We start from the raw sequence: 25544 nt of genomic DNA on the forward strand, positions 1-25544 counted from the left end.
GGAGCAGTAAACCCCTCTTCACATGGACCCTGTGAGACCCAAGACTCACTCTGCCCACCCTGCTCCCACTTTTGGAAACTGGCCTGTGTCATTCTCTGGGCAGGAGGTGGGAAGGACAACCCAGTCTCTTCCACCTCCTGAGACGCAGGTGGGCCGTGGGAGCAGCAGCACCTCCACCTGGGGTCCAGAGAAGGTGTCCCGAATGCACAGGGCCTAACCGGTCAGTGAGGCCGGCCCTCGTCCACAGTGTCCTGACCTGCTGCGGGGTCTCGGGTTCCCTGGCATCCAGCTCCCCCATCGCCAACCCCAGCTTGGTGTCCTGGGAGCCCCTCACTGGCGGGCACCCCGGAGGTGAAAGCTGCATGCCCGGCGAGAAGAAGGAGAAGCCGGTGGGAGAGGGGTCCAGCATGGAGTGTCCAAGGCCCCTCTGCTCCCCCAGGAACACCCAGCCCCGCCTGCCGTGGCCTTTCTCCTCTTCAGTATGTCTCTTTGTGGCTGATGTTGCCAAAAACCTTCCTCTGGAACAGAAGGCTCCATGACCATGGAAGGGGTAGAGGTGAGGAGGCGCTGTAGCCCTAAACCCAGAGAGCTTCAGAACTAGCTTCCCTGAGCCCTGAACGTACTGCCTGTTACATCTGTACCAACCGAGGCCGAGATCCAGGCAGATTCTCTGTGGAAACACTTTCCATGTCCAATAAGAGAACCAAACTAGGCCAAGATCTGGGCAGATTCTCTGTGGAAACACATTTCTGTCCAACAAGCGAGGACTTGTTAACCCACAACTGAACCCCGAGACGTGGGATGTGCGTAACTCTGGAGACTGCAAGGAAGGTGCTTGAGAGGTTTCTTCCCGGGCGGCTCCCCGAGGCTCCTAGAGTTGCTGGACCCAGAGGGGGAGCACTCTTGCTTCTCTCCTCACTGCAGGCCAGACGGTGCCCCCAACCGCACAGCCCTACTCCACCACCTCCCTGAGTTCAACAGAAATCCCCCCCGTCACGAGGCCAAAGAGCAGTCTTCTCGGTGAGCAGAGCAGAGGCTGGTGCGAAGGAGGGTGGAGGCTGAAAGCTTCTTTGCAGAAGAAAAACACGGACGTGTGTTCCCGTGTGTGGTGGCCAGATGCTGCAGTAATTGATGTTCCCCACACATTTATGGGTGGGTTTTAGTTTCTGTATTTTCTAAATTTCTTTTTTTCAAACAGCTGCATATTATGAGCAAATTTTTGCAATGAACCATGAGCACTTGCAAAATAAAATCTTTTTTTTTTTTTCTTTTCCTAAAATGTTGCAGTTTTCTCTGGTGACAGATGAAGAGCCTCCTACTTTTAAGTATTCATTTAATTGGCTGCGCTGGGTCTTAGCTGTGGCATGCAGGGCCTTCAGTTGCAGCATATGGGATCTAGTGCCCTGACCAGGGATTGAACGTGGCCCCCTGTGCTGGGAGCTCAGAGTCCTAGCCTCTGGATCAGCAGAGAATGCTGCGATCTCCTACTTAAAGAAAGATTAGTTATTTATATTTGGCTGTGCTGGGTCTTCGCTGCTGTGCGGGCTTTTCTCTTGTTGTAGGGAGTGGGGGCTGCTCTCTCGTTTCTGTGCTGAACTTCTCCCTGTGGTTGCTGCTCTGGTTGGGAAGCAGAGACTCTAGGCTCTTGGGCTGCAGTAGTTGTGAACGGACTTTTTTGCTCCACGGCACGTGGGGTCTTCCCAGATCAGGGATTGAACCCGTGTCTCCTACATTGGCAGGTGGATTCTTAACCACAACACCACAAAGGGAGTCATTTCCCTCCACGGTTCCTGCCAACAACCCCCTGAAGAAAAAGACTAAAAATAACCTGTTTAGTAAGTTTTCAGGAGTCTGAGCTCTGAGGTCAGCGTCTGTGGTGTCATTCTCCCAAAGGCATCTTGGCTTCAGATACTGGCTGGACTCATGAGTCCCGTAAGCAGGGCAGGGCTGGTGGCTGAAGACAGGCTTGGCCTCTGGAGCTCTGCCCTCACCGACTCACCCAGGGTCCCCAAGCCCTGACAGCCAAGCAGAGCCGCGCGCAGGCGGGGCTGGTACAGCCACGGGGCCGCTGTGGTCAGGGTGGAGCGTGCTGCGGAGGCAGCTGGGTGTCCGCACCATGACTGCTGGCGCCCTGTGGGCCCGAGCAGGGCAGTCACGGTGTCAGGTGGGGCCTGGCCACTGTCCTGGGGACAGGACGGAACCTCACAGAGGTCGCATCCCCACTCCCTATCTCCCAGCTCCTCTTCAGATCACGGCTTGTGGCTGCTGGCAGCTCCCTGGGCTGGGAGGCTGTGTAATGCATCAACCCACTTGCTCAAGGTCAGCTGAGACCTCCAGCTCTGGGGTCACACAGCATCCCTGCCACCATCCAGGTCATCCCACTTCTGTGAGGGAGGGCCTGTGTGGCGCTGTGGGTGATGGGGGGATTGGGCGTGTTGTGGGCTGGCCCCAAGAGTCAGCTTCTTGAGGGGAGGGGAACAGATGGGAGGGGAGGGAGAAGCTTTGACCTGCTCAGCCTTCCCGGGGATTCCAGGCCCAGCTCTGGTGGGAGGTGCAGGTAAGAAGCCCCTGCAGGTTTCTGGGTCCCCACCATTTTCAGTTGAAGCCCCTCTGCCTACACCACCCCTAACTCTCCCTCCCGTGGCCCCGGCCTGAAGCCACAGAACATGGGGAGTTTACGTGGCTTCCCTTCCTGTAGGGAAACCAAGCCACAGACAAACACGTTCCTTTAAGAAAGCATAGAAACCGGGAAATAATAGTGGGTGGTTATCACTGACACGGTTCATGTAGAGACGCTTCACAAGCCTGGGACACGGAGGGAACTGAGGGCCGTTGCCCCGAGTCCTGGAGCTCGCACCCTCCGCCCCCCGCCCCGTGGCCCACTCTCCCCTTGGTGTCTTCTGGTGGCTGGGCGGACTTCAGCCTCCTGAACCCCTTCTGGAAGGATCAGGCCAGGGCAGAGGTCATTCACAGAGGGGAGAGTGTGGTCGACCTTAAGAACCCCATTGCCCCCACTCTGTGTCGGAGCTCAGTTCCGGGTCTGAGCAAGCGTGGCTTCCTGGTGCTGTCCCCACCCTCACTCACCCAGGGTGGGGGCTTTGTGTCCACCTTGTCCCCTCGTCCAGCCTGGTCACCCCGGGACGCGTGCTGCGTGAGCGTCTGCACTGCTCACAGCGCACCCCGGGGTCCATCAGACTTCACTCATGAAAGGGAAGTGTAAGGATGAACTATTCCATGGTTAAGAATTTCAAGGTCGCGACAGCGATGACCAGAGCGCTCAGACACATGTACGAGGCCCATGCATAGAGAAGCCGCGGTGTGGGCTTCAAGGACCCTCCGTGTGGGGGTGGGATGGGGGCCGGACGGGGATTTCCTGCAAACGCGGCTCCAGGCTCTGTGCTCGGCAGGGGGACGACTGTGGGCCCTGCCTGTCTGTGGAGGGGCCCTGGGGCTGCCCAGCTCAGCAGGAACGGCAGGGGTGCGAAGGGAGGTCACCTTCCCTTAGCACACCTGACCTCACACCCCCTCATCAGGGCATCATAGTGCCTGAACAGCCCCTTCTTCGTCTAGCTCTGAAGACCTGGACGGTGTGGGGGCTGGAGGACATGCAAGAAACAAATTCTGTAAAGCAATTATCCTTCTATTAAAAAATAAAAAATATTAAGGAGAAAAACACAAAGGACAGCAAAGATGGGGCTTGCGTTCTCAGCCAGCTTCTGCCAGATTCCGCCTGTGCTGACACATCAGACCAAAATGCTGGTGCTCCCACCCTGTATCACAGATGAGAATAGAGACACAGAGAGGTTGAGCATCTTGCCCCAGCTTAGCAGCTGCTGGGGGCAGGGCTGAGACCTGGACCCCTGTGGTCGCATCTGGAGTCCAGATGCTGTGATGACCCCGAGGGAGCGGCAGAGACCAGACGGCCCATGCTGAGCCAGGCTCGCGAGCACACACACACACACACACACGCGCGCATGTGGCCTTCACCTTTGCGGCTACAGAAGTCAGAGGGAAGCAGAGGGTCACCAGGAGAGGCCAAAGGAGAGCCGGGGTCTATAAGGAGGAGAGGCCACACTTCCCAGGAGGCCGGAAATTCCCTTCCCTGGTGATTCTGATTCCACTCTGCATTCCTCTCCCTGGACCCAGGATTGACTGTCCAGTGACCTAACTGAGTTGGCTCCAGAATTATGCCTTCCCAGGGGTTCAGCTAACTGGACCCCAATGCTGTCAGTGTTAAGGGGGGAATGAGTACATAGTCTGGGATTCAGATTTGTTTGGAGACAAAATTTATTAGAAGAGGAGACCTAATAAACCACGAAGGCAATTGGCATGAACATCTCCAGAACACCTAAGGAACCCTTTGCGGTTTATATCCCTCCTCTCCTGTCATGAAAGTGGAAAGTCTATTTAACAAATAATTCTGTGCTTATCACACGCTTTCTTTAAAATATTTATTATATATTTATTTATTTGGCTCGGCTGTGTCTTAGTTGCAGCATGTGGGAGCTAGTTCCCCAAGCAAATATTGAACGTGGGTCTCTGCATTGGAGTTTTGACCCCTGGACCACTTGGGAATTCTCTCCTCATACTCGTGGGGACAGTAACGGGTCACAGGCCTCCTCTGAGGCGCCCTTAGAGCTGAGGCATGGGGTGGCTGCAGAAATCCTCCTGTGGCTAAGGTGTGGTTTGTTGCTCATGACTCACTCACACTCCCTGCAAACAGGGCTTCTCCCCTGTGTGTGTCCTCTGGTGGGTGATGAGGACGGACTTGTGACTGAAGCTTTGCCCACACTCCCTGCAAACATAGGGCTTCTCCCCTGTGTGTGTCCTCTGCTGTCTGATGAAATCTGACTTCTGAATGAAGCTTTGCCCACACTCACCGCAAACATAGGGCTTCTCCCCTGTGTGTGTTCTCTTGTGTGAGATGAGATGGGTCTTCTGACTGAAGCTTCGCCCACGCTCCCTGCAAACATACGGCTTCTACCCTATGTGTGTCCTCTGGTGTTTGATGAGGGTTGATTTCTGACAGAAGCTTCGCCCACACTCCCCGCAATCATAGGGCTTCTCCCCTGTGTGTGTCCTCTTGTGTGAGATGAGATTGACCTTATGACTGAAGCTTCGCCCACACTCCCCACAAACATAGGGCTTCTCCCCTGTGTGTGTCCTCTTGTGTCTGATGAGATTGGCCTTATGACTGAAGCTTCGCCCACACTCCCCACAAACATAGGGCGTCTCCCCTGTGTGTATCCTCTGGTGTGTGATGAGGACTGACTTATGACTGAAGCATCGCCCACACTCCCCGCAAACATAGGGCTTCTCCCCTGTGTGTATCCTCTGGTGTTTGATGAGGACTGACTTATCGCTGAAGCTTCGCCCACACTCCCTGCAAACATAGGGCTTCTCCCCTGTGTGTGTCCTCTGGTGGCTTATGAGGAGGGACTTTTGTCTGAAGCTTCGCCCACACTCCCTGCAAACATAGGGCTTCTCCCCTGTGTGTATCCTCTGGTGTTTGATGAGGACTGACTTATCACTGAACCTTCGCCCACACTCCCCACAAGCATAGGGCTTCTCCCCTGTATGTATCCTCTGGTGTCTGATGAGGACTGACTTATCACTGAAGCTTCGCCCACACTCCCTGCAAACAAAGGGCTTCTCCCCCGTGTGTGTCCTCTGGTGTGTGATGAGATGGGCCTTCTGACGGAAGCTTCGCCCACACTCCCCACAAACATAGGGCTTCTCCCCTGTGTGTGTCCTCTGGTGTGTGATGAGATGGGACTTCCGATGGAAGCTTTGCCCACACTCCCCGCAAACATAGGGCTTCTCCCCTGTATGTGTCCTCTCGTGTGTGGTGAGACTTGACCTGTCCTTGGAGCCTTGCCCACACTCTCCGCATGTGACCCTCATAATCCCTGAGACCCCTGCCCCCGTGAGCAATGAGCCTGTGTCCTCTGGATTCAGTTTCTGGCTTGTGCCGGGCTCGTCTGTCATTCTCTCATGCACCCCAGAATCCCCCATTTGTCCTCCGGGTGAGTTGGAAGAGGCCCTTGAAATCCTCTTCAGCCTTACGCTTTTCAGCAATTGTTGGGGCCTGTCCTTGGCCTCGTGGCCCTCAGGTTTGTCGCTCGGGCTGTGTGGATTGGAATATCTCCGATTTTGACTGCCTGGGCAGGGATCCTCTGGTTGGAGGCGGTCTCTTTCAGATGGTCTCAGGAGGGTCTGAGAGGAGTGACTGCGTTGGATGTGTTGGCTGAGGAATTTCTGGCTGGAGAAGGCCAGAGAGCAGGAGGGACATGGGTGCATCTTGGGCTTCGGTTCTGCTGAAAGAGGAAGTTTTTGTCAGGTAGCTGTTTTGCCACGGTCAGGCCTTGCCCACTCATCATCTAAGTGTTGACAGTGCACGATCTGTCGCCCATCAAGTGCCTTTACAGTCCACTCTTCCATTCCACTGTTATTCTCTACATCTACAGAAATCCAGGAAGCGGGTGTCAAGGGCCTTTTCTACCTATCACCCAGATAGGGACCTTCCAGCTGCATCAGAGTCAGCGTCTCTCCTGATAGAGATGGATCTGCAGGGACTTTCCCCGCGTGTAGGTGTCTGAAAAGTCACGTCACAGTGGCCCCAAGTATCTACCCTACTGAGGGATAAGACTTGATGACTTAGGTGGAATTTCGTAAGTGGCTCCCTGTGAGGGGATAGGGTCTATTAAGTTAGGGGAGCCTGGCCTGGAGCTCTCTGCATATGGGAGGCAGCACGGGGGGTGGTTAGAGCAGGTGTGGCTAATTCTGACTTTGTGGTTCCTTGTTCAAAGAGCAGCCTTTGTGCCGATCTCTGCAGGAAGTGGGTTTGAGCCTGGATGAGACCGAGCGGCCCAAGTCCCACTGACTACAGTTCTGGCTCCTGCTGCCCAAACTGGTTCACAAATTGCTCCTCTCTCAGTTTCCCATAAATCATAAAATAAAGGCATATCCTTTCTCCAGCCTCACCAGTACTCATACCTCATTTATTTCATTCAGGCTTAATCCACTTAACATGCACTAGGAATCCATGTTTAAATATACATGTCCAGTCAGACCCTTCACACCCTCACTCCCAAGCATCTTCAGACAGCCCACTCTCCCCTCATGTCTGGCAATGAACTGATCTCTGAGGGGACTCCCCGCTACTGCCTCTTCCCAAAAGTGAACCAAAGGATCGTCTTAGCACAGAGAACATGCTGCTTGCAGCTGAAAGCCTGGCGGTTGTTCTGTGTCACCCAGGAGGACCTCTGGGGCCTGCACGTGGACACAGGCCCTGAGGCTTCCGTGTCCCGTCGAGCCTCCTTCCTCTCCCTCTGTGCTTCCTCCTGCGACCCCTGGCATGGCCTCGCTTCCCGGTCCTGGGGCTGCGGCACGGGCTGCTCCCCTGCCTGGAATCCTTCCCCGCAGGTCTTATCTCTGCAGAGACCCTGTCGCACCGTCCTGCACCACACCCCACCCTCTGCTCACGCTGATCCGAGGCACGTTCCCTGCGCTGGTTTTCCTCAGCACCAGCCCCTGTCTGGTGTGAAGCCCCTGCTGCCCCAGGGCAGTGGTTCTGTCTGTTTCGGGGCGTGGAGCCCCGTCTGTCACAGAGCGTGAACTCACATGACAAAAGACTGGAACAGGAACTGAATGCGCATCACTGTACACGTGTCGCTTAGAAAAGGGAGGAAATGAAGAAGAAACAAATAAAGGGCAGAGAGGTGGTAGGTGCTCGAAATGTTGCTTTTTGCTTCTCAGCCTTTTAGCAGAAGGTGATGTTGCACATTTTTTTGCATGAAATATTAAAAATTAGAACTAACATTTTCAATATAAAATTTCTCCTAACAGTCATATGAAAAGAATCAAATTCTGAGGCATTTTAATTGCAACTCAACTGACTTAGGACTGCATTGTCCTCTGCTTCGAAATCGGACCACGGCTGCTCCCAGGATGGGGTGGGGTGCTGGAAGAGGGGAGACACTCACCTCTCCCGGTCGCGAGCTCACTCTTCCCCCTGCTCTTCCGCTTGATGCCAAGGTCCTGACCGTACTCGTCCCTGTACCAGACCAGCAGCTCACAGCCCGGCCTGACCACCCGGCAGGTTCGGTAGAAGATCTGCCCGTGATACTGGAAGGCCACCAGGTTCTGCTCCTCGTCGTCCCGGGCACAGTTCACATACCTGGGGTCGAGGCCGGGAAAGGGAAAGAAACCTCAGGGGATGAGTGCCCTCCACTGTCCGCCCATGCCCAGCTCCTTGCCTTCCGCCTCTGAGGCCGCCCCTCATGTGGACCTTCTGTTCACACCTTCGACCAGGCCATGTGAATTCCCATGCTTTTCTCTCCTTACCTAAGTAGCCATTTTCCGGAGCCCAGTTCCAGACTCATCTCCACCTGGAATGTCCGTGAGGCTGGTGACCTCCAGCTCCTCTAAACTCTGAATTAAGTTCTCTTTCATCCACAGGACTTGGTGCTTCTTGGCTAACATGCAGCCCTCAGCACTCACCCCAGCCTGCCTTCTCTGCCGAGTCTTTCTGCCATCTCCCCACGTGTATCCAGGGTCCTATTCTCTTGCCCACCCCCTCCCACATATACTTGGAGAGAGCTCTGATATAGCTTGAGACACGGAACAGTAATAGTCTGTTCACTGTCTGCCTGCCCTGATGAAAGGAGAGGCCCTCAGAGAATGGCCCTGCTCAGGGCCAAGCTGCCCCCCATTCCTTCTGAGGCCTCAGGGCCCACCTCTCACTGGAACCAATCCTGAGGAGGTTTTTGACCACAGAGAGTCAAGGTCTCCTGTGTTAGGTCATCCTGGCGTGTGTATTTACTCAAAGATAGAAAATATAAGGTTACTACTCCTAAAATCAATTGGCTAATGTCTGTCTGCAGTATGTTCTCTAAAAGGACATGGGTTGTGTTATCTGCTTCAGTACCGAAGTTCACTGTCTAAACTGCACGATAAAGGGCGTGAGAAGTGTTCACTAAGTGAGTTAAAGTGTTCCTGGTGAATCTAGATGCTTCAAGTTGTTTTCAAGTCCACCAGTTTTGTTCAGCATATAGACTTGTATCTTGACGGCACATGCCATATTTTTATTTCCTTCTTTTTAGTGTCTTTTGAAATGAAAGAGTATGGTATTGAGGGAAAAGAGTAAGGAAGATGTGAAAGCTTTTGAGGGAGCCGGGTTGAGAAGGAAAGGGGCGTGGGATGGAGGGAGTCTCAATGTCTACACACTGCAGGCTCACTGCACTCACCTCATCCAGTTGGCCCAAGACGTGTCCTTTCCATCCACATACTCGTAGCAGTTCCTCCCTTTGGTGATCTGAGGGTCAGAGAAAGACTTACAAGCTTTCCTCTTTTTTTTTTTTTTTTTTTTTTGGTAGGAAGCAATAGAAGAGCTATTTCCTTGTGTAGTCATTGGTGCTTTTCAGCCTGCATGGATTCAACTGCCAGTCGGACCACACGGTAAGCTCCTTACTCATCATTCCAAGTCTGAGTCCCTTGATTCATTGAAGGCAAGGGCTCCACAAGGGAGGAGTCACTTCTGTGTATCTCTACACTGTGCTCCCACCTCTCCTCTGACCTTAGAGAGAGGTCTAAGTGTCTGTACACTGTGTTCCCACCTCTCCTCTGACCTTTAGATAGATGACATGAGTGTCTGTACACTGTGGTCCCACCTCTCCTCTGACATTTAGATGGAAGTCCTGTGGTCACGCCCACGGCACACAGTACACAGGGCTGACTGTGTCATTGACAACCATGTTATCACCATCTGCATCCTCATATGTAGACATGAAATACCCACCACCACGTACAAGTGATTAGAGGCCAGAGGACAGGGAAACGGGTGCTTCTCACCAGCCAGGCGTATCCACTGTTGGCGGCCTCTTCATCGTCTGTGATCTGGCCCTCATAGGGGCCAAAGTGCAGGCCCAGCGGCAGATCGGACGCCTCGTTCCACACTCCAAGCCCAGCGTCAGGGATGCCCGACAGTCTGATGCTTAACCCAGGGGGCAGCGTGAGGACTGAGCGATTGGCATGCCCCTTTTCCACTGCACAGTCCTTTACAAATGTTGGGGGCCCATGAGCAGCACAGCTGTCGATGAAGAAGTTCTGACACTCCTCACAATCTGGAGGTGAGAACAGGGATGAGAGGAGGTACAGTGATGTTTCTGGTTGTAAAGACCTTCATAAAGAACTAGGGCATTCATGGCATTTGGCCTCGATCCTGCACCCCAAGTCATAGAGGAAGGGGATGGCCGGTGGACTAAATGGTGAGGTGAGGTTAGTGGACCAAGGCCTCATTGCCCCTTCTCCGTGAGTGGGCCAGCGGGGTCACTCACAGAGGTAGTCGTCATCCTGGGGCTCGCTGACCTCTTGGTACACGTGGCCCTTTCTTTCCCGTAGACTGTACCTCTTCACTCCAGTCTCCTTTCTTCTGAGTTCTAAGATGGAGAACAGAAGCTAAGCAAGGCTGGTGGGGTCTGGGGAGTTAGTCCCATTTTATCAGAAAGTGTGAGATCTCCTACCTGTCCATCTCTACACTTTGTTAAAATTTTCTTATATGTATTTTTCAAACTTTTACTTTCGTAATTTTATGTTTTCATGTTCCATTATTTATTTCTCGGCCAGACTGCATTGCTTGTGGGATCTTAGTTCCGTGACCAGGAATGGAACTCACACCTCCTGCAGTGGAAGCGTGGAGTCTTAACCTCTTAACCACCAGGGAGTCCCTTCTCTATGTTTTCTTTCTTCTCCCTTTAAATACAGTTTCAAGAGACTGAGGCGCCACTGACCACAGATGCCCAGTTCAGTGATAGCTTCCTCCACTTCCCATTAGTAGGTTTAACTTCCCAACCTTCCGACTTAGGTAATAGTTCATCGACACATCTACTCAGAAAATATGTGTTAAGCGCACATGACAAGTAAGGCATTGAGCAGAGGTCTGGGCATGAACACTAACAAAGCATGGTTCCTCTTATCACAGTTGCATTTATTGAACTACTTGTAGGTGTCAGACTTTTGCATTTAATGTAAGGTTTTCAGGCACTGTATGAGTCATGGATCCTTATCCTCACTTTACAGATAGCATTCAGAATCTCAGAAATTGTATAAGATTTTCCCAAGGCCCCAGTGCTCACTTCATGTCTCAGATCAGTCCAGCTGAAACCCCGCCTACCCAAAGTCCCTGCCACACACCTAGGCCATGCTTATTAGTTTTTCTACAGGAATTAGAGGAACTAATTAGAGGAACTCCCCAAGTTTCTCTTACCGACTTTTTGTCTGGGGTGCTGTCCAGGGGTCCTTGCTTTTCTGTGATGGGGCACTGGATTCTGAGCCTGCTTGGAGCCACTTGTCTTCCGCGATTCTGCTGCTCCCGGCAATTCCTTCAAACTAGATTCATTACTTAATGGTGCCCTGGACATTCTCTTCCATGTGAGTAAAAGACAACATGCATTTCTTTAGTTCTTTAGGACTTTATGAAGTGTTTTCACATGCATGACTTTAGTTAATACTTTGACAATTCTTGGAAATACCTGATATGGGGGGAAGGGGTCTGAACACTGGAGTGTAAAATAAGGACCTACGTGGATAGTGAATCAAAACTAGAATTCATATCTTAAGGTTCTTCCCCTTCAACTTTCTGCATAAAAGTGAGAGCAAGGCAGGGAGAAAAGCTGGAGGTCAGGGAAAGAAGAGGGTAAGGGCTGGTAGAGAGACCGGGGGCTTTCTCTTAATAGTGGCCCTTTGACGGACGAGGACGTATGGAAAATTACAGAGGGGACAAAACACATGTGGAAAACAAGGTGACAAAGCAGTGAGATTAAGAGGAGAAAAGACGATCGGCCGAATCACATTTAGACAAGAAAGAAAATGAGATGAAAGCTGCAGGTTGCCATGTCCTAGCGACAATGTTTGGAATTAAAGTAGCCGGTCTCGTCAATTCTCCTCGAACAAGGCTGTATGACTAGCTGGTTCTACTCAGTTTCCTGATCCATGAATTGGTATACAGGCTAATTCTTAATATTATAGTGGACATGAAATTTAATAACCTTCAACAAATTGTTGTGTGAAGTATTTACTACAGTAAGAACGTGAACGTACATCCCTTACGTATCAATTTATTCCCTAAACTGCCACTATATTTCAAGTGCAACTCACAGATACTATCTTCAGCATCCTTTGACCTTTCTACTCCTAGATGAATGCTTAAATGTGGAGTCACTCACTCACGAACCATTCAGGGGGCACTTAGGGGCTTTGAGGTGGGCCTGGACTTCTGAGAACTAATGGGTGTGGGCTAGGATCTCAAACCTCACAGCACAGGGGCAGGCTAAACAAATGATTACAAACAGGAGAGTTGCTAATTAGAGCTCAGTGGAAGGAGTTGTTACTCCCTCCTACAAGAATGAGCATTTGAAATGATGCCCAGATGATGAGTTTCTACTCAAAAGCAGGTAATCTATGTGAAGTCCTTCTGTTATTTTCTTATTTGTTGCTTTTCAGTCATAAACTTGAGGCTTATCAGGGTTGCAAGTTGCTTCCTCATATTGGAGTGGGAGGCTCTGAGGTAGGGATCCTATCTCCTTCTTCATCTTGGACTGTCCACTCTACAAACTGCCCAGCATATTTTTAAGCTTCTTCATCTTGGACTGTCCACTCTACAAACTGCCCAGCATGTCCTTAAGCTTCCCTTATTCAGATGTCTTAGCATATGCCTCCCTAGCAAAGCACAAAAAACTGAGGTTGAAAACATGTCTCAAATGAATGATATAAAGATGTATGAATAAGCTTCATAGAACTATGGAAGTTTTAATCAGTTTGTAAGGTGTTTAGAGAACGTGCATTGGTTTACATTACACTACCAGTGATACTGTGGTCTCAGGTATATAATCAAATGTTTCTTACCTTTTTTTTTTTTTTTTGTATCTATAATGGTGATAGCTCTATACCTACTTATAGGTACTGTAGGATTGATTTAAGGTTTAAGCAAGTTTATTCACATAAAATACTTGAAGCCTAAAATATTATGAAAATAATGTAACAACAGAACAACCTACTACTGCTGTTGTTCTTACTAACTGCAAAGATGGTGATGATATCAGACATTGTGCTAAAGACTCAGGACAGGAAGGCAGCGGTCTCCAGGATCTCTGTGTTTTCTGCTATTCTCACCTGTGACTCGATCCATGAGGAGGTTATTTTGGCAACAGGATTTGGGAAATACTCACTTTCTGGTGTTTACTGTGCTCCACTCTGAAGGGCATCGAAGAAGGTTTACCTAGAAAACGATGAGAATCAGTGTTTTGGTTGGGAAATGTTTCCAAACTCTGGGTATTCTAATTAAGGACACATAATTCTAAGCCAGAGAGTGACAAAGACAATGATTACCAAAGGAGGAATGGAAAATGATTTCTGTATCATCAACTCCCATGGTTCCACTGGGAGTATTACATAGTTTTCTTAAAATTAAAAAAAATATATGAAACTTCATCCGTGCCTCATCTGATTTTCATAAAATATCTAATAAATTTAATAGTCTTTCATGACAAAAGTTCTCAACAATGTAGGAATAGGAGGAAGTGACTGCAATATAATAAAGGTCATATATTGAAAGTCTACCTCTAACATCATAGTCATCAGTGATAATGATCAAGAAGAAAAGCCAAGGATGCCCGTTATCAAATTTGTGTTCACCATAATATTAGAACTCCTAGCCAGCGCTGTAGGTTAGAAATGGAAACAAAAGGCTTCCATTTGGAAAGAAAGAAGTAAAATTATGTCTGCTCACAGGGGCATGGTTTTATGTGCAGAAAAATCTTTAAATCCACACACACAAAATTCCTGCAGAGAAAGTTGCACGGTACAAAATCAACACTCAAATATCTTTCCATGCATGAGGAATGACCATTTCACAAAGGAAAATAAGAAAACCATACTATTTATTTTTTATTTTTTTAAAGCTATATTCAAGAGCTAAATTATAAAAAAATATTTATTTTTATTTCTTTGTTTTTTCCAGGACTTGTGTTCCGGCAGGTGGGATCTAGTTCCCTGACTAGGGACTGAACGCAAGTTCTCTGCATTGGGAGTGTGGAGTCCTAGCCACTGGTCAAAGAATCTTATTGATAATAGCATTGAGAAGAATGAAGTAATTAGGAATAAACTTAAGGAGATGAAAGACTCATATGTTGAAAACTACAAAATATTGCTGAAAGGAATCTGACATAAATAATCGATAGGTGTCTCATGTTTATGGATTTAGAGGCTTAATATTATTAAGCTGTTCATACTACCCAAAGCAATTTAAACATTCAATGCAATTCCTATTAAAATCACAATGGAATTTTTTTCAGATATAGAAAATCCATCCAACAGTTAACACGGAATCTCAGAGCACCCCAAACTGGCAAAGCAATCTTACAAAGAACAGGAAAGCTGGAGGCCTCTGATTTCAGAACACACTACAAAGGTACAGGAGCCAAAAGAGTGTGGATTTGGCAAAACATGTTTGCTTAGCTGCTCAGTCTTCTTGACTTTCTGTGACCTTTTGGACTGTAGCCCTCCAGGCTCCTCTGTCCAGGGGATTTCTCAGGCAAGAATACTGGACAGGGTTGCCATTGCCTTCTCCAGGGGATCTTCTTAACTCGTGGATTGAACCCACATCTCCTGTGTCTCCTGCACTGAAGGCAGATTCTTCACCTGCTGAGCCACTGAGGAAGCTGGCTGGCATAAAGACAGATATGTCAATCAATGGAACAGAATAGACAGCCAGAAATCAACTCTTGGATACATGGTCTAATGATCTTCATCTAGCGTGTCAAGATAATGGGGAAAGCTTAATCCCTGTAATGAATGGTGCTGGGGAAACAAAATAACCATATGCAAAATAACGAACATCTTACATCTTGAAGAAAAATCAACTCAGAATGGATTAAAGACATTTATGCAAGACTTGATAAGACCCTTAGAAGACAACAAGGGTGAAGCTTCACGACACTGATTCAGCAATGATTTCTTAGATATGGTGCCAAGTGCACAAGTATTAGTAACAAAGTAAAAATAGAGAAATGAGATTAATCTTAAAACCTCTGTGCAGCAAAGGACACTGAACAGAGTTGAAAAGGCCACCGACATGATGGTAGAAAATATTTATAAAATCTGCACCTGATAAGGGGTTATTAAGCATACACCAGTTTGAAGGCTACCTATAAGCCAGGAAGAAAATCTGATGGACCATGATGGCACCTTGATATCAAATTTCCATGTTCCAGGATTGTAAGAAAACAAATTTCTGTGGTTTAAGGAATGCAGTCTGTTTTGTTATGGCAGTCTGCGCTGACTAACAGTGAGAGAAGGAATTGAATAGACAATTCTCCAGAGAAAATACACAATGGCCAACAAATATATGAAAAGATTCTCAATATTACTAATCGGTATGGAAATACAAATTGAAACCTTCTGGGATGGGCAATATGTATAAGAAGACAATAACAAGTTTGGTAAGGATATGGAGAAATTGGAACCCTTATACACTATTGTTGGCAATGTAAAATGTTGCAAGCTTTCTAGAAAAGACTATGGAGTTTCCACAGAAAATTAGAAGTGCTGTATGATCTAGCAATCCAAGTCAAGAGTGGGTTTCGGTAAAAAATTGAAAGCAAGATAATGAGTAAATAGTGGGCACATGTATAGTCATTGCCGCATTATTCCCAATGGGCAAGATGTGTGAGCATTCTAAATGTTCATTGGTGGATAAAAGATAAAGATTATATATAAGATATATGTTATAGCTCTTATATCCACATGCACACAACGGAATGTTTTGAAGCCTTAAAAAAGATGTCTGTCATATGCTACATGGATGGGCCTTGATGATATTACACTAAGTGAAATGAACCAATCAAAAAAGACAAATATGGCCTGATACCACTTCTCTGAGGTATCTAAATTAAATCCATGGAAACAGAAAATATAATCGTGGTTGCCAAGGGCTATGAGGAGGAAGGATTGGAGAATTGTTCCTCGGTGGATTAGGGCTTCAGTCACACAAGATGTAACACTTCTACAGATTTGTTGTACAGCAATGTGTATATATAATCCTGGTGGCTCAGGGGTAAAAAGTCCACCTGCAACGCAGGAGATGCAACAGATGCAGGCTCAATCCCTGCGTTGGGAAGATCACCTGGAGCAGGACATGGCAACCCACCCCAATATTCTTGCCTAGAGAATCCCATGGACAGAGGAGCCTGGTGGGCTCCAATCTATGGGGACACAGAGTCAGCCATGACTGAGCGATTAGCACTGCGGCCACTAAGACTAACGTGTACATAGTTAGCAGCGGTGTGCCATACACTCAGAAACTGTTAAAAAGGTAAATAAAGACGAGCAGGCGTATGGTGAACCGAGGCGTATGTATTCCCTAAGAATCTCTCCTTTTGTCAAAACCTTTGCAGACAACCAAATGTTTGGTTTTCATGTCCCTTTCACTAGTTTTAATAACCTCAGGGAACAGAGGGACGTCCCTGGTGCACAGTGGATGAGAATCTGCCTGCAAGTGCAGAGGACACAGGTTCGATGGCTGGTCCAGGGAGATGCCCCTTTCTGCGGGGCAGCTAAGCCTTTTTTTTCAAAAACTCCAGAGCCTGCACGTGCTCTGCAACGAGAAGACAGTCACCGCAACCAGAGAAAGCCTGTCCACAGCAACAAAGACCCAGTGCAGCCAAAACTAAATAAGTAATTTTTTAATATCTGGGAGAACAGAAATCCATAGATGGAGAATCATAGAACTATCTAAATTGTTTCTCCAGTCTAGGTAGATTAACTCTTCTAAGCTGAGCAGCAGAAGAGGAAGTGAGCTGCTCACTTCTATTTTATAATAGGTGTACTTCATTTTATTTACCTGATGCCATCTCTGGTCAGTGAAATGTGGGAAAGATCATGGAGAATAAATAGTTCTCTCAAACCCTTTCCCAGAATCAAAATAAAGAATTAGTTTTACCTTAGGGTAAAAAGATCATGAGTTTTATTTTGTATACATATATACATAATGTATCTTGAAATAATATGTTAATCATTTCCTCTTTGAAGGGATTTAATCCAATAACCAATAACCAATCTGTTTGGTGAATTTATTTCTAAAGGATCTTTAACTGCCTTTCACTAAGAATGTTTAGCAAAAATAATTCTTTTTAAAAATAATGATAAATTTTAACCATAAAACTTTTGAGAATTACACTGGAAAACCTATACATTCATCTTCATTCAGGCTAATGTCAATATTCAGCCACAGCCACTTGGGAATGCTGAAAATTATGTTTTCCTTGCTACTGGCTAAGATGTAGTTGAGACCTAAGCCCAGGCTGGTTTCAGGAAGACACGTCCACACCCTCCTGGCCTCTCACCTTGCTGCCTTGGTGTCCATTCTTCATCAGAATCCTCAGTGTCATCTCCCTGGGGCTTGATGGCCTGCCTGCGGGGATGCATGAAATCTGGTCGAGTGGCTCTGAAACCTGGAAAGAAGCAAAATATTTGTTCTAAGAAGGGGAAACAAAGCATAGAAGCAATGGAAAGTGTCACAGAGTCACGGAATCTGTGGGATGTGCTGGGAGAATATAGAACAAGGCAAGAGGTGAGCTCTGCACTGCAGGTCACCCTCCCTCTGGTACAGAACTGCAAACATTTCCTCCAGGTTTGTCTCCACACAAAAGGGAACTGTGAGCAGGTGAAGCCACCTAAGAGCGGGCCAAGTGAACCCTGAGGGTGAAGACCTGTTTCATGTTTCCCAGGCTCACAGGCGCCCAGCACTTCCTGTTACCTATAGCAATCAGCGCTTCGTAGTTTCTTTTCACATTCCTATATCGGATTTTTTCCCATTCTCCCATCTCTTCCCATTCCTCCTTGGAGAAGAATACGGAGATGTCTTTGAAAGCATCTTTGGCCTAAGGAAAATAATAGATTTCATCAGTGATTTACCAATCTAAGTCAGACCTTAGCGCTGAGCCTTCTCCTCCACCTTTTGTGCAGGGAGAAGCCTGAAGCTCCTGGATGGTCTGTGTGAGACAGGGATGAAGACTTTCCTTCCCGACTGTGTCCTCCTTAACTGAACAAACTGAGCATTTTCCTAGCTCTCCCTGGACACAGAGCAGTTGAGAAGCTAGTGTCCTGTTTTGTCCCACTCCACCCCACCATCTCAGACAGGACCAGGTATTCCCATCCTGTGTACAGTCACAGGGACGTTCACTCAGCTTTCAAGGCAAGCAGTCTGTGGTGCTTCAGGGACCAGCGCCATGTCCTTCCTATAGAGCTGACTTTGAGCCCAGCTTTGCCGACTCCACCGCTCACCGTGGGCTTCCACTCTGTTCTCCCGGCATTTCCCTCAGTGCTCTCCTCTGGAGACCTGTTCGGCCTCATGGCCATTGGAGTGCTCAAGGCCAAGGTGCCTGTGGAAGAAGAAGGTGCTGAGATAGCCCAGACCACTGTCCAGAGCCTGAGCTGCCTGCCTTGGGTGGAGTGTCCAGGGCAGTAAGGCGAGGGGAAAGTCAGGGTGAGGGTATTGGTGGGATGGACGGATCCTGACTAGATATGACAGATCAGCCTAATATGAACTAGATTTGGTTTCTTTGGTTCCCCTACAATTCAACCCCTCTGAGGGATGGCACTGGGAGGGATGTGACTGTGGGTGACGGAGGGATTCTCGAGGAGACCCGGAAACCCCTAACTGCTGTACTGGGGTCAGGCTGAAATCAGGGCTCTGTTCCAGTGAAGCAGAGGGAATGTTTCTCCAAGAAGGGTTTTGAGGATCTCCTCCTGGGGACTCAGAAAAATCTGGGCATAACGTAGGTTCTACGTCTAAGGGAGAAGTCGCTCGGCTTGAGGAGATCTGGGTCCCACGGGCTGAAGTAACTGGGGTCCTCAGTCAGAGGGGACTGGGGATCTTTTGGCTGATGTAGAATGCGCACGGTGAGAAAACTTGGGATCTGTGAGGCTGAGGAAATCGGGGGTTTCTTACTAAGGGATTTTAGGGCTCAGATAGGCAGTACAGTTAGGGTCTTGAGGAGGAAGAGTTTTAAGAGCTCCCAGGCGGAGGTATTCAGGGTCTCCGAGGTTTAGGAAATTTGGTCTCTTTGCGGGTGGTATTTTGGGGGTGCCTCAGGCTGAGGGGATCTGGGGTTAATCTAGGTATTTGAGGGTCGAAGCACTAGGGGATTTGGGGTTTCTGTGGGTGAAGAAACTTGTAATCCCTGAAGCTGACGAGACGCAAGCCCGCTTCAGATTAGGACTCAGGTTACTCAAAGTTGACGGGATTTCGGGCCTCCCTCCCTGGAATTTGAAGCCATCAGGCTAACGGTTTATGATGGCTGCCCAGGACGCGTTCCCTTCAGCCTCCCTGCTGTCCTGCCGCGCTGCCCACCCTGTCCCCAGGAGCGCTAGAGGTTCAGCGAAGTCCAGTCCTTCGGCGCTGAGGTGAAGTGACGGGCCAGCAGCCTGCCTGTACCCTGTCAGGCACAAGCGACCAATCGGCGTTGTGACTGTGGCGGTCTGGCCAATAGGCGCCCGGAGGGTGGGGAGCACGATGGAGGCCCCGCCCCACCGCTCGGGGATTGGCTGCTCTGTGGGCGTGTCTGCCAAGCCTCCAGTGCGCAGGCGCAGCTTGGCTGGTCTCTTTGTTTTCAGGCATGGCCTCTGAGGCCTGGATCCTCAGGTGGGCGGGCTGTCCTCAGGCTGAATGTTTCTTTCCAGTGCCCTCAACTGGAATCTCGGGTCCACCAGACTGAAACCGCGCTCCCGGAGTTTATCCTAGGCCCCCCTGTGCCCTGCCTTATCAAATCCAGTTTTGGCGAGAACTCTTATGTGGTGAGTACTGGATTATTCAAGGGAAACGGTGTAATTGACTACATTCTGATGAGACACAAGATAAACACCGTATGGTCAAAGATTTAAGCACAACGCTTGGAATAAGGATGTTAGAAAAAACTTGGAGGATTTTTAACCTGAAAGTAGAAGTGGCACTGATGAGCCATCTGTTTATTTAATGTGGGTATGAAAAGCCTGCAGAAATGAGGTATAAGTAAAACCTCAAAGCCTTGCAAGTGTTTTCTGTAAGCCAAGGCATCGATCTGGAGGACTGTGGATCCATAGAGCTGAGTTTGCCTGACACCTACTGGCCTCACAAGATAAAATAGGGACACTGGTTCTGGCCCTTAGCTAGCTTTGCTCACAGAAAAATAATGTCATTTCCATGTATTGGAAGCAAAGCGACTGATTGTAGAATTAGCATCAAGTGGTGGTTGGGAGTCTGGATGGAGAAATGTTATCAGAAAAGCGAGTTTCCCTCTTGGTGGGTGTAGAGCCAGAAGGTACAACACAGCCAAAGCTCATGGGAAGAAAAAGTGTATTACTTGCAGAACTATGGAGAACAACATGGAGCTTTCCAGAGCAGTGTCTCTGTAACCACAAAGTTGGGGAAGATTTAATCTATGAGTACAGGCATGTTCCAGCTTCTGAGGTGACTCAGATGGTCAACAATCTCTGCATAGCAGAAGACCCGGGTTCAACCCCTAAATGAGGAAGATTCCAAGAGGAGGGCGGGGCAGTCCACTCCAGTATTCTTGCCTGGAGAATCCCATGGACAGAAGAGCCTGGTGGTCCATGGGGTTGCAGAGAGGCAGACATGAGTGAGTGACTAGCACTTTAACTTGACAGACATGTTCATTAATGGTCTTGGGCTGTGGGAGACTCCAAGCTTCATTTGATTGAAGTCTTGAGAGTCAGAACCAGTCACCATCAGCATCTCTTACATTCAAGCTGGTCTGGTATACATATAGCTATCTATTCTTGGTATAGATATAGATATCTATTCTTCTTCATATTCTTTCCCCTTATCAGTTCAATTCAGTCACTCAGTCGTGTCTGACTCTTTGCAGCCCCATGGACTGTAGCACGCCAGGCCTCCCTGTCTATCAGTAACTCCCGGAGTTTACCCAAACTCGTGTCTATTGAGTCGGTGATGCCACCCAACCATCTCATCTTCTGTTGTCCCCTTCTCCTCCTGCCCTCAATCTTTCTCAGCATCAGGGTCCTTTGAAATGAGTCAGCTCTTCACATCAGGTGGCCAAAGCATTGGAGTTTCAGCTTCAACATCAGTCTTTCCAATGAACACTCAGGTCTGATCTCGTTTAGAATGGACTCTTGGATCCCCTTGTAGTCCAAGGAATTCTCGACCCTTCTCCAACACCGCAGTTCAAAAGCATCCATTCTTCAGCACTCAGTTTTCTTTAGAGTCCAACTCTCCCATCCATACATGACCACTGGTAAAACCATAGCCTTGACTAGACAGACCTTTGTTAGCAAAGTAGCATCTCTGCTTTTTAATATACTGTCTAGTTTGGTAGTAACTTTTCTTCCAAGGAGTAAGGGTCTTTTAATTTCATGGCTGCAGTCACCATCTGCAGTGATTTTGGAGAACCCCGAAATAAAGTCAGTCACTGTTTCCCCATCTATTTGCCATGAAGTGATCTGACCCGATGCCATGATCTTAGTTTTCTGAATGTTGAGCTTTAAGCCAACATTTCATTCTCCTCTTTCACTTTCATCAGGAGTCTCTTTAGTTCTTCTTCACTTTCTGCCATAAGGGTTGTGCCATCTGCATTGCTGATATTTCTCCAGGCAATCTTGAATTTAGTTTGTGCTTCCTTCAGAGTGGTATTTGTCATGATGTACTCTGCTTAGAATTTAGATAAGCAGGGTGACAGTATATAACCTTGATATGCTCCTTTCCCAATTTGGAACCAGTCTGTTGTTCCATGTCTGGTTCTGACTGTTGCTTTTTGACCTGCATACAGATTTCTCAAGAGGCAGGTCAGGTGGTCTGGTGTTCCCATCTTTTGGGAATTTTCCACAGTTTATTGTGACCCACACAGTCAAAGGCTTTGGCATAGCCTATAAAGCAGAAATAGATTTTTTTTTTCTGGAACTCTCTTGCTTTTTCGATGATCCAGTGGATGGTGGCAATTTGATCTCTGGTTTCTCTGCCTTTTCTAAAACCAGCTTGAAGATCTGTAAGTTCACAGTTCATGTATTGGTCAAGCCTGGCTTGGAGAATTTGGAGCATTATTTTGCTAGTGTATGAGATGAGTGCAATTGTGGGGTAGTTTGAGCATTCTTTGGCATTGCCTTTCTTTGGGATTGGAATGAAAACTGACCTTTTCCTGTCCTGTGACCACTGCTGAGTATTCTAAATTTACTGACAGATTGAGTGCAGCACTTTCACAGCATCATCTTTTAGGATCTGAAATAGCTCAACTGGAATTCCATAACCTCTGCTAGCTTTGTTTGTAGTGATGTCTCCTAAGGCCCCTTTGACTGCACATTCCAGGATGTCTGGCTCTAAATGAGTGATCACACCATCATGACTGTCTGGTCCATGAAGACCTTTTTTGCACAGTTCTGCTGTGTTTTCTTGCCACCCCTTCTTAACATCTTCGGCTTCTGTTAGGTCCATACCATTGATGTCCTTTACTGAGCCCATCTCTGCATGAAATGTTCTCATAAGCGTGTTTTAAGGTTGCTATTGCAGGGAATGGCCACAAGGGGTCAGGACTTTTTCAGGCCCAGTTGTAATTGCCTTGAAATTGAAAACCTTCAAGTTTTCACTCAAGACTGTAATTCAATATGGAATGGACCTGAAGGAACACCCAAAAGCTTGCGTGTTCTTTCGGGACATTCTTGTTTTTTTATTGTAATAATTTTTTTAAATTTACTGGCAGTGCCATGTTGCATGTGGGATTTTTAGTTCCCCGACCAAGTGTCGAACCCTTGCCCCCTGCATTTGAAGCACAGAATCTTAACCAGGGGACTGCAGGGAACTCCCCCTAAGCATTATTTTTTTAAACTAACCTATATTTCATATTGTAGTAACATTGATATACCATGTGTTGTTGGTGGCAGGTGAATCGAATGTGTTTACTATTTTGTTGTTGTTCAGTTGCCGAGTCAGGTCTTTTTGTAGGAGTGTTCCCTTCTCTAAGGCCCTGTTATACTGGTAAGACATCTATTTGTATATACATAAGTGTACATAAATGTAAATATCTAGGTACATAGATATGTAAATGTCCAGAGAGAGATATAAATGTCTAAGTACGTAGGTATACAAATGTCTATATGCATAGAAATATAGATTCTAGGTACATAGATGTATAAATACCTAGCTTCATAGAGACATAAATATCTAAATACATAGACATATAAATATATATGTACATATAGACATAACTATCTATGTATATACAGATATAAATATCTATTATAGATACATATAGGCATAGATATCTATATACATAGACATGTAAATATCTGTATACACAGAGGAGGTTTACACAGTGGACAATGAAGGAGACCACCTTATAGACAAAATAAGTGATATAGATAGTGGCATTTATAAGAGCATACTAGGAGAGAGAAACATAAACAACTTCAAACAAAGAGAACACAGCTAAGCAAGATGCATGTGACTAATTTTAATCTGATGGCACTAAACCAACAAGTCCACGGGGGGTCAGTAGCTGATGGCAAAGTCTGGAAGGGTGAGATAGTGAAAACGAGTTAAATGTTTCATCTTTGTTTACAAAGTATAACTTATAAATGTTTGGATTCATAGTTGTTACCTCCGTAGGTATGTATCATCCTATATATACTCATATGCCCACATCCAAACTGTTTCAACTCAAATCAAGCACAACTCCAACTTGTTGCAACTCTAGTTAGTCAATTGTTGCAATTTCATGAAAAAGACACATTGTGATTCTTTTGTATAGACCAGTAATGGTTAGGATTTCTATCTAATATATATATATATTTTTTTAGTGTCCTTAGAGATCATTTAAAATTTCAACTCTTCTCTCTGCTTCACCTTGTTCTGATTCAACTGACATTGGAAAAGTTATGGAAAGAGTGTTTAATATAATCTGAACTCACCAGGTATCTATTGTTTGGTGTACATAAAGATCTGAGAAGTAGACTTCGATGGACATAAAAATAAATATTGTGGATATAGAACATAATTAGAAATTGCTAGAGTCATTTGACCAGGGAGCAATCACAATGGATCCACTTCATCTCCCACACCCATGAGGACAAGTTTATCTTGGTAATAATATCAGCGACTGAGGAATTAAAGTGCTGAAAGGTTGTTGCTGAACAATAAGACGCTGGAATTCTTGGCCTCAGGAGGAGACGAATTCATTCCAGGGCCAGAGACGATGAAGAAGGAATTCTTAGGGCCTGGACTCCATCTCAGGCCTGTCTGTGCTGATCGTGCTCGGCCAGCTCTCCCGTGGACTCTGAACTCTCTGCTTAGTGCCTGTGGGAACGACAATGGAAGGATAAGACTCCCTCCAGACAGGGGAACCCTGAAGATCACATCCAGGTTACTCATCACCTAAGAGAAAACAGACACTAATCACCACTGCCTCCGGACACTATCTATCAGAATGCAAGCACAGGCCTGTCGGTTATTAACTGGTTGGAATGTAACCGCGGGCTTATTGATTATTGACTGTTTGAACACATAACACGTGAATGATGGGGTTATTGTGACTGTATTTACCCTACCTTTGTAAGCATCAAGGGATTGGGGTACACATGGGGTATAAAAGATTTTCACAAATGCTGGTCGGGGCCCTTGGCTAAGAAGAACCGCACTCCACTATCTGCATTGTCCTTCTGAGTGAGTTTGTTTCCCGGAAAGTGTGGCTACAACATTTGGTGCGTTGGCCGGGAAGCTCCTCACTTTGAGGAGACAGGTCTCATTTGAGGCCACCCCGAGGCTTTGTAGCTTGAATCTCCTAGAGGGGGGAAGGCGCCTCGCCCCTCTGGAAGGATTCTGCTTCTAAACGCCCAGACCTTTCATGTCAGCAGGTAGTGGACCGCACCAGGGTAACTGAGCGCTCAGGTGAGGAGGAACCCACCCAGCAGGGTGGAAGAGGGGGCCTGATCACCCCCCTGGGAGGGACTAGAAGGAGTGGGGACCCACAGGAGCCTGGAATAGGCAGGCGGCGATTGCTTGGTACATAGGTTGACGAGCGTGCTAGGGTTTAGGAAGGAAGTTTGTGAAGGTCATTTAGGAGGCGTGTCCACGCCATCTTGGGTAAAATTATTACCAGTGATCGCCAGGGGATTTTTAGGATAGGAAACTGGTCCTTGTATGCTCGTAATCTGCCCTCCCCCAGGAGGTGTCCTGTTTGCTGTGAAATTCTTGACCCCCTCGGAATTGTTAGGCTAGAAGGAGGGGGATTCAGAAGTGAGTATAAATTGGCTTTTCCGGAGATGGCCTGGGACATGGGATATTTAACCCATCTGTGTTTTCATTCGCATCTGATCAAGCCCACCAAGGCAGAATGGACTTTGAGGGAGAAACAGTCTTGGACCATGTGATGTTCTGGTTCAGCTATGCTGACCGACAGGTGAAAACATGCCGATCCCCCTTCTCCCGCTGGGGTCTGGCAGGAAAGGCTCTTCTCACCCCAATTAGGAAGGAGGCAGAATGGCAA

General features: G+C 47.6%; 1 protein-coding gene across 1 annotated transcript; it reads right to left on the reverse strand.

Annotated features, from left to right (window-relative positions):
• Positions 1 to 952: 952 nt before the first annotated feature.
• On the reverse strand, positions 953 to 18414 carry LOC136157745 (histone-lysine N-methyltransferase PRDM9-like). Its single transcript, XM_065919523.1, has 17 exons — positions 18340 to 18414; positions 17813 to 17936; positions 17400 to 17507; positions 13227 to 13276; positions 11267 to 11423; positions 10338 to 10439; positions 9853 to 10124; positions 9249 to 9316; positions 7986 to 8179; positions 5537 to 6317; positions 5248 to 5452; positions 4791 to 4825; positions 3988 to 3995; positions 3085 to 3164; positions 2884 to 2937; positions 1992 to 2183; positions 953 to 1036 (listed from the first exon to the last, which is right to left on the reverse strand). Exons 1-17 carry the CDS (start codon positions 18412 to 18414, stop codon positions 953 to 955), a joined length of 2589 nt encoding a protein of 862 aa, XP_065775595.1.
• Between the last annotated feature and the right edge of the window lie 7130 nt (positions 18415 to 25544).

The sequence above is a fragment of the Muntiacus reevesi genome, chromosome 2 (assembly GCF_963930625.1).
Source record: "Muntiacus reevesi chromosome 2, mMunRee1.1, whole genome shotgun sequence".
Lineage (NCBI taxonomy): Eukaryota > Metazoa > Chordata > Mammalia > Artiodactyla > Cervidae > Muntiacus > Muntiacus reevesi.